The sequence below is a fragment of the Triticum aestivum genome, chromosome 2B, assembly GCF_018294505.1.
Source record: "Triticum aestivum cultivar Chinese Spring chromosome 2B, IWGSC CS RefSeq v2.1, whole genome shotgun sequence".
NCBI lineage: Eukaryota > Viridiplantae > Streptophyta > Magnoliopsida > Poales > Poaceae > Triticum > Triticum aestivum.
In genome coordinates, this window is record NC_057798.1 from 419,807,852 (window position 1) to 419,817,444 (window position 9,593).

The window sequence follows — 9,593 nt, forward strand, 5'->3', positions numbered from 1 at the left end:
TGGTCAGACATAGAAACTTTAGGTCAGATCTTTTGGGGTTAATATGACCTTCTTTCCCATGGATTCGGGGACGCCACGCCGCATTCCGCATTCCAGACTATGTAGATGCTTACGCCGGATGTAGATCAATCACTTTAGTGCTAATTAATTTGAGTTGATGAATTAATGACACATTCCACTTTATTTTCAAATAAAAGCTCTAGAAAATTCGTTTAAAACGAAATAGACACTCTTTTTTACTAGAATCGTACGCCAGCAAATTATGAGTACATTATCAAGGCACGCAGCCGATCACAGACGAAGCACAAGGTGCAGAAGAGAGGACAAGACAACCGAAACCACGGTACAATGCTGATACAAAACTAGTGCATCCAGACCCGGCTGTACCACGACGCCGTAGACCCGTCACGCGGTGCTGTCGATGGCCATAGGCTGCGCTTCCTGCTTCCCGGCGGCGTTCTCCGTCTTCCTCCATTTGGCGAACATGTTGCCGTAGAACTTGGCATCCCTCTTGTTGTACTCCCTCAGCTTGTCCTTCAACGCCTTGTACGCAACCTTCACCTCCCTGGGGCAGAAACACAAACATGACAAATCAGCAACGACCCATAAATGAAATTGATACGATACATCTGTAGCCTGCTAGAGAGATTGGGCGGTGCTTCTACCTGTTGTCCGGGTCGATCTCCAGAGCCTTCTTGATATCTAGTTCTGCCAGTTCCAGATCCACGAGCTCGGTGTACGCCTGCGCCCTCCGGTACAGAGCCTTGACGTTTGTGCTCTCCAGCTCCAAAACCTGATCAATAAATAATGCCACCGTTTAGGGCAAGGTGCTGCTGAATGCTCGCGGTTGGAAGATACTACAGTTTACAACAAGACACTCACCTTTGTGCAGAGTTTCTCTGCTTCTTTGTAATCCTTGAGTTTCAGTTTGCACGCTGCGTTGTTGAGCTTGATGCTGATCTTCACTGCCTTGGATTGCTTCTTCTCATCCTCGCTGAAGGAGCTGTCATACTCGATGTACTTTGCAGCCTGTTCCGAAGGATAGATTCATATCAATAACTCAATTCTGTATCTATACGTTTTTTGACAGGACAAGACTTTCAGTTGAAAGACTGATGGCATTTTACCTTCTCATATCTCTTGGAAGCCTTGGCGTACTTGCCCATCTTAAACCACGCATTTCCTTCATCTTTCTTTTCAGAAGCTGCTTCGATCTTCTCAGAATTACTCTTCAAGTCCCAAGATTCTTTCTCCTGAAACAGAACACGAGCATGCGTTCACTTTCTGACAGCAGCAGAGACGGATATGTAAACAACAGACAAAGTAAGCACCACAGTTACCTTCTCGAAGGAAACAAGCTCCACTTCATAGAAGACGGTGGAGTTAGGAGGAACCACAGCAAGATCAAGCTTCGTCTCGGTGGATCCGAACGCATGTTCAGGTGGTATTCTAGCTGACGCCACCTCTCCTTTCTTCATGGTGAGCACCGTCGTGTCCAGCCCTTGGATGACCTGCTCCTCGTCCGTCTTGAACTCGAATGGTTCGTCGCCTTCATGTCCTTTCTTCGTGAACACAGTGCCATCGTCCAACTTGCCGATCAGTCCCACTGCAAGCAAGAAGTAATACAAGATTAGCAACAGGATTAGTAATAACTTATCCGACAATTTTCATAAGGTTGTGCATGGATTAGCAGCGCGCGCGCACCTCTGACAACTGCCCCATCGTTGGGGCGCTCGTAGCCTTCTCCTTCCTTGAGCACCTTCTTCAAGATCCTCTTGTCGTCACCGATGAGGGTAACCGTCTTCCAGGAAACTAGCTGAAGATCGATGTGCAATGTGGAATTCGGGGGCACGGCGCCTTCAACTTCAGTAGCCGCCCTTCCTTGCTCGCCAAAACCATCTGTCCATCATAAGATGCGGTACATTTATGGAACTTTTGGAGTACAACAAATGTAGGTCTGAATTAACAGATTTGAGGAGAGATAGCTCACATTGTGGCTTGACGGTCAGGAGGACCTTCTCGCCCTTCTTCATGGTCTTCACGGCTTTGGAAAGTGCCGGGCAGAAGTAACCTGTAATTTTAAAGGGAGAGTTGTGCATCAGCGATTCAGAGCTAAATCCTGCTGTTCAATTCGCCAAGGCTAACTGGATTGACTAGATACGAACCATCCTTCACTGCGAATTCAATGCTCTCTGACTTGGACACGACGGATCCATCCTCAAGTCTCGCCTCGTACTTGACTGCGTGAGCAAACATGGACAGTCAGAGAGGTGACAACGCGCGTAGCAAGAGCAGATCGATAACAATTTCGTTGGAATTGTACGGAAGTTCACCATTTCGTTCACATTATACCGACGGACATTCCAGTTGGCGACCCAAAATCATTAGGTTTCAATAGAAAAATCCGATAACAGATTATTTCGTCAGTTAATTTCATACCAGAGTTTTGGATTTTTAGCAGAACACAAACCAGAATCACCAAATATTCAGTAATTTGGTCGAAATGGAATCGCGAACCCAGTTATTAGACACAACGTACCAGTAACTTCGTCGAGATCCTTGGGATTCTCCCATTTCTGACCCTCGACCAGGACCTTCTTGAAGATGCCGCCGTCCTTGCAGATGTCCTTGACGCTGGCCCACGAGAGGAGCTCGACGTCGAACCGGAGCGTCGCGTTGGGCGGGATCGTGGGCGGGGAGCCCGCCTCGCCGTACGCGAGGTCCGGCGGGATGGTGAGGACGGCGTTCTCGCCCTTCTTCATGGTCTTGATGCCCTGGTCCCATCCCTTGATCACCTGGCCCTGCTCGAGCTTGAACTTGAAGGGAGTCCCGCGGTCCCGGCTCGAATCGAACTTGGTCCCGTCGAGGAGAGTGCCCGTGTAGTGCACTGCGTACAACATTCACTCCGGTTATCATCTGTTGGGTTTGATGTTGCGAGGGTGATCAGATGCAGAGGGGACGGCCGTGATCCATACCTTCGACCTCATCGCCGGTCTCGGGCCGTTCCCAGCCCTCGCCCTCCTTGACGAGCTTCTTCTTCAGGCCCTGCTTCCCGATCTCCTTCTCCTCCCCGACCTTCATCGTCGCCGGGGAGTCGGCCTCCTCCTCGTCGTCGACGTCGAGGCCGTCCATGGGCTCGCCGTCCGGCTCATTCATCATGGCATCCTCCTCCTCTTCGAACGCCCTCAGCGTCTCATCCTCCACGGCGGTCATTGTTGATTAGGTTCGTGGACGCGAAAGGCTCTCTAGGTGGGATGGAAAGATGAAGCGATTAACGGGTGCGCGCTCGCTCGTAATCTGTGTGTCTGTGCGTTCTGGATGTTGTTTGCAGCCGGAGCGAGGCGCGTCTCGGATCGCTGGCTTCTTATATGGCGGAGCAGAGATCGTTGCGTTGAACGATGTGATGTTCTAGAGGGTTCCTGTTCCTGTGAGAGAGGGTTGGATTGGGAGATGTTTCCAGATCAGGGTGGGTGGGGAGCGGGGGCGCGAGAGCTTTGGAAGGCAGTGGATGCTTCCAGAGATGCAGGGGAGAAGGACCGAGTCGTCCTTGGTTTCACTTTGTGGGCCTGGACTACCTAAAGACGGTTCCTCGAAGATGATGATAATTTTGACAACTGGGCCACAGCAAACAGTGTGAAGAAGTTGGGTTGGGCCTTCCCTCGGATGTCAGCCGATCCCAAGACGCTGTCTTCGCTTATACTATTTGAAGAAAAACAGAATTTGAAAAAGCTTTCAAGTTTGGGTAGAGAAATGCATAGCTGGGACTAGGAGTTGCAAGAAAACTTCCATCAAGTCACTGGTGCAAGCAATCACTACATACTCGATGGCGGGGTTTTTTCTAAGAAAAAAAGAGGCAAAAGATTTGCCTCATCCCTCGATTAAGTAGAAGAGAGTTCCCAATTAATTAATGGAATACCGAGTGAAAATCGTCACAAACCGTTGAGCGGCACTCGCTCAATAGCCCATGCACACATCACATAGAGGGCCTCACCAAGATCGCACACCGAGGTTATCGTCATCACTTCTCCCTAACATGTGTCACCGCCCTCCCTAATCTCTGAGCAAGCAACCTCGACTTCGCCGAAGACGAACATCGACCCAACCCTTACCGTATAGGATCAGCCCAACCCTTACCGTAGAGGCTCTGCGGAAACATAAGAAGGCATGTGCCAAACTAAGCCACCCACACCAAGGGAAGCGCAGCTCCAACTCTGAAGGATAGTTTCGAAGGAGAACTATGCAAGTCTCGAGCCGTGAGAGACCGCCGAACAAACCATCTGTAGCATGTCATCGTCCCCACTAACAATACATATAGGGATGGAGGAGCGTCGCACGTACGAGAAATGGAGATGTGAGTACACACAAGAAAATTAGACAGGTTCGGGCCCTCTACTCTAGAGGTAATACCTACTTATGTGTGCGGTGTTCTTGCTTTTGCATGTAGGATTACAAGTGTGTTTAATCCTAAGCCTGGTGCCATGCACGGTCGACTGTTTCATGGTCTTAACTAGGTAGTAACGGACGCAATTAACTAGATAGTGCACAGTTGGTAAACAACTGTATTTAATGCGTGGCATTTTCATTGGCTAACTGGTCGACTAGTGATCTTTGCCCAACTCGAGGAAATGATGCCCAACTATAATCTTGACATCGACTGGAGGAAATGATGCCCGACTATAGGCTTTGGCAAGGGATTTTTCCCATCGTCTTGGTTCTTGAAGCGGAAGTTTTCCTCTCTTCGTCTTGACGCCTTGGTATTTATACCCGGTTGTAGGTCAGTTGGATGCCTTCCATCCCATATGTCATGGTCATAGACGGCTTGATCCTTCCTTGTCGTTGTTGCACCTATCTCTTTTTGAGGAGCCCATGGGTGCCATACCCGCTCCTTTCCTTTTAGGTCATGGACTCTTGATAGGATTGATTTTGAGGTTTTCACAATGTTTTTACGGACTCATGCAAAGTTAGAGGTGGATTCGATACCATCTTGCATTGATACTTCCTTATCAAAGGCGTGACAAAAACTACTCACAAATGGACTAAAAAACATATTTTTTCTGGTCAAAACCACACTCAAAACTTTGTCTTTTGCTGCGGCCTGGTTCCACGACCTGGCCAGCTCCCGCCACTTGTAGTAAGCAGCAGCAATGGTTATAAAACTTGAGTTCCACAAGGCTCTCTCTCTCTCTCTCTCTCTCTCTCTCTCTCTCTCTCTCTCTCTCTCTCTCTCTCTCTCTCTCTCTCTCTCTCTCTCTCTCGGAGTGACTACTCTCCATACATAGACACTGTGATTTCCCTGAAACTTTCTGGTCATGGATCTATGACGTATTGTCAACCTACACATTAGTCATTCTAAATGGGGTTCTAAGAGACCGAACAAACTGCAAAAATGGTCTCAGGCAACGATACCCCTCTCACCTTATCTCTATATCATTGTAGCTGACTTGGTACAACAAAAGATCCAACAAACTACTTGCCTTCATAAATTGCACCGCCTCATCTTCATCCACAACTCTCTAATACGCCGCTGATACACTCATCGTTGCATGTGCATCCCAGCTTACGGTGCTACACTTAAATCCGTGTGAAATGACTTTTCCTTAGCTATAGGGTCGAATTTAAACTTCTCCAAAACTACTTTGTCGCCATGCACGCAACGCCCGCGCTAGTGAATGGCATTGCCCACATATTGCACTGTCAGGAGTCCTTTTTCCCATAAATTTACCTATGTGTACCCATCACGTCAATTTGACTACCACCCAATGCCTTTCTCCCATAATCCGAAGATCCGAAAAATTCCACTCGAGGTGGTGAGCTAAGCTAGTCTCTAAAGGGGACTGACTAATCTTTCTCTCATGAGTTACTGATTCACTAACAACTTACTTTGTGTCTGTTTTCCAAATCCCAGAAAATGTCCTTGAAACCATTTATGCTTTTTGCCATGCCTTTTAATTCGGTTGCAAAATAAACCTATGTTGGTGCTTAATTGCTTTGAGTAATGTGTGTAAACCAAAATAGTTTAGTCGCTGGGATTAAAAAACGCCAATAAAATAATTGGATTCTCTTGAAATTCATAGTAAATTTCTATCGCTGGATACTCCACCTTGGCTTGGATAGCTCCATTTACAACACCCAAATGCAATTATTGCTTCACAAAATAAGAACTCCTTCCTTTACACAAGTCAACAAGAAAGTGTCCAACCTACAGAACATTTCTTTTGGTTTAACAACTTCTGGCGCTAATAGCTACTCTTTGCTTGATACTTGGTTCATTAGTAACCATTAGGTACTACTTTTCTAAACCTTTTCTCACATGCTACCAAATAGTTCATCAGAGTGGCGAATATACTCAACTTTGGTTCAAAATCGTGCTTGCAAAACTGCTTACTAATATTGTCGCCATAGAAATGGCTTCTCTCTCTCTCTCTCTCTCCCTCTCTCTCTACTCTCCATACTTAGACACCGTGGTTGCCCTGAAACTTTTTGGTCATGGATCTATGATGTATTGTCAACCTACATAGTAGTCATTCTAAATGGGATTCCAAGCACTACAAAAATATGCACTTCTGTGATGATACATGTTTGTCACAATAGGTCACGTTTTCTGTCATGCATGTACATCCATATTGATTTTATGACAGAATGAAGAGTCATACCTGTGGTGTCATAGAAGTGTTCCATGACAATACCAAAATTATCATCACGGAAGTGTCCACTTCCATGACGATAAATGGCGCGTCATGAAAGTGTTTTCGTCAAGGATAACTGACACATGTCATCCACCGTAACAGGCCACCGTTAAGCTATCGGGTTCCGGTTTGGATCCGATAACCTGTTAATAGCCCGGACCAATGGGGATTTTCCACGTGTAAAATTCTCATTCGCGAAGGATCAACATGTCGGCTCAGCGTTGGGACAGATGTCATCCACTCATTGTACGGGAGGCGCCTATGATACATTTTTTTGATAGAAAGACTGTAAGGGAACCCCCTACAGTATAATTGGTGCAACAAACCCAAATTGCAAGTACCATGCCTTGAACCTGGGTGGGTGGGAAGGCATCAACCCCTTCCCATCACTAGGCTATGCCTTAGTCTACCGCATATGATACATTGACACGTGGCAAGGGCCAACAGTGGCCCATTTAGGTGAAAGAGGTTGGCCCAGTCAAAATTAGTTGGCTGGCCCATATAGGGACTACTTGTGTTTGGTCCATTTAATCCCACGGCCCATACAAGATATGCCAATTTGGCCTGTCAACGACTCGTTAACTATTTGACACCATTGCAGCTCATCGTCAGTTCGAGCCCGTTAACAGCCCGCTATACATTTGGGCTCAATATCGACCCGACGTAGTTTCGACCTGTTAACAACCCATTCAAGGGATGGGCCAATTTTCAGGATGTACGTCTTTCGGCCTTTTAGCGGCCCATTTAAGTGTTGGGTCAATTTCTAGGTTGGTGTGTCTTTCATCCTGTTAACGGACCATAAAGGAGTTGGGTCATTTGCAGTCGGACCTGAGTTTTGGCTCTTAACGGCCCATGCTCTTCATGGTCCAATACCAGCCCGGTTTCTCTTTCGGCCTGCTAAAGGCCCACAACACAGTTGGGCCATATATAGTTCGACCTGAATTTCGGCCTCTTAGCGGTCCATGTTCTTCATGGTCCAGTACGAGCCCGCTATCTCTTTCGACCAGCTAAAGGCCCAAAATATAGTTGGGCTATATATAGCCCGACCTTAGTACGGCCTAATAACGGCCCATGAAATTGAATGGGCCCACTTATTGCCCGCTTCGATATTTGCCTGTTAATGACCCAAGAGGTAACTGGGCCAAGCATTACCTGTGGGCTGGTTTCAATTATAGCGGTTCAATGGAGCTTTCGGCTTGGTTATGGCCCATCAACTTATTGGGCCCGCTAAAGTTCAAACATGTTTGTAGGCCCAATTAGGCAAAGTCAATTTCGGCCCAACTATAATTTGAGCACATTACGACGAGCATTTATGGACAGGACCAAAACCGATCAATCAAAGGCCTAAGAGAATTTTGGACCCTGCGAGCCCATTAGGGGAGCCCATTAAGGGCAGTGAGCCGCTATCCTTCATATAGGGCCCACGATGGTTCGTGCTAGCTATTAATTTCACTGCTTTTTTTGGCTTCCAAGCGACCAGTTAGCTGGAATGCGAGGCGCGCTGAGCAAATGTATGGCATACAAGGAAAAATGTAGCACATCCAGCATATATTACAGGAAATTACATCCACTGGGAAATCAAAGATTGATGTCAGTGCAAATAAATGATAGAACTTAATGATCTACAACCTCACAATCTGCAACCTCAGCGTGGATGACGCCCATAAGCATGTGAGCAAGTTCTTCCTTCTTTGCTACACTACCTCTAAAAATATTGATCAGTTGTTGTTGCACAAGAATGTGCACCTCTGATTCCTCCACAATTTCCAACATTGCTTCAGCCAGTAATTGATTCACAAACATACATTTTTTCCATTGGATTCGAGAGAAAGGAAACTTAACATATTCATATGGCGATTTTGACAGGATTGTATTATTGATAGGGGAGAGTGACTCAACCACTGTATCATAACATAAATTAGGAGAGGAACTGAATAGATCAATCAAGAGTTATTGCAATATTACCTGGGCTAGATTTATTTGAAAGAAACAATGCGGTTGCCTTGCTATTTTCAGATTTTGTCTTGTTATCTTCAGTAGTCTGCACCAAATTAACACACTAGCATTGCTATCATTGGCCATGTCAGATAATAGGAAAGCAATATTGACACAATGAACATTTGGGCAACCAGACCACACCAGCCTACACCAAATTAACACAATATAGCACAACTATCATCAGCCAGGTAACGTAATAAGAAAGCAACATTGACACAATGAATGATTGGGCAACCAGACCACAACACTACAATTTAGTAATGAGCATAATATGAGATAGTACACTGATGCAGCTCGGTATGCAAAACTACCAGGCAGTTTTCCTTACAAAAATCAACATTGTTGCTTTTAATTATACATTTTGCTACAAGTAAAGTTAGATTAGATAAAGGTTGGATTCACGCCAATAAACAAAATACATGCTGATGTAAAAATATAGTGATATACAAGATGTACTTACAACAACATTGGAGCACAGAGAATTCCCGCAAGATACTTTCCTCTAACACGATCCCAGTTTAGAAAGTCTTCTATCCTTTAAGCTTATTTTCTAAAAGATAGATGGGTAAGAAACATGTCGGAAATATGATTTGAATGCTATAAAATTTCATGAGGTGAGGATATGCACACGCTTCTTAGAAAGGAGTTGACATATTTTTGCTGGACTGGAGCGGACTAGTTCTTTGGCCACTGGGTTCTGCTTATTATTAGTAGGAGTTGGGTTTCTCTGTGCTGGAGCAGTATCTATAAACACTGGAGTTGGTTTACTATCTCCTGACGTTTGGATCTTTTGCAAAGACCTTGTTTGTAACCCTTTAGATTCTAACATAGTCGTCTTCCCCTTTCATGCCTTATATAGAAGAATGGTGCTTCAATTATAAAACATGCTACGACAGAGAGATGGAATAG

The 9,593-nt window shown here is 45.7% G+C and overlaps 1 protein-coding gene across 1 annotated transcript; it reads right to left on the bottom strand.

Moving 5' to 3' along the window:
* Positions 1-211: 211 nt before the first annotated feature.
* LOC543368 (70 kDa peptidyl-prolyl isomerase-like) lies at positions 212-3,461 on the bottom strand. Its single transcript, XM_044468240.1, has 10 exons — positions 2,976-3,461; positions 2,540-2,887; positions 2,166-2,240; positions 1,991-2,071; positions 1,705-1,899; positions 1,341-1,606; positions 1,128-1,253; positions 883-1,029; positions 666-793; positions 212-565 (listed from the first exon to the last, which is right to left on the bottom strand). Exons 1-10 carry the CDS (start codon positions 3,211-3,213, stop codon positions 406-408), a joined length of 1,764 nt encoding a protein of 587 aa, XP_044324175.1. The 5' UTR covers positions 3,214-3,461; the 3' UTR covers positions 212-405.
* Positions 3,462-9,593: the final 6,132 nt, after the last annotated feature.

What these genes read in the sequence shown, in the direction of transcription:
- LOC543368 (XM_044468240.1), bottom strand. Translation starts at nt 3,213, where the DNA reads ATGACCGCCGTGGAGGATGAGACGCTGAGGGCGTTCGAAGAGGAGGAG. An exon ending in TGAATTCGCAGTGAAGGATG is followed by an intron (nt 2,072 to 2,165) that starts GTTCGTATCTAG and finishes TTAAAATTACAG; the next exon opens with GTTACTTCTGCCCGGCACTT. An exon ending in CCTGACCGTCAAGCCACAAT is followed by an intron (nt 1,900 to 1,990) that starts GTGAGCTATCTC and finishes TATGATGGACAG; the next exon opens with ATGGTTTTGGCGAGCAAGGA.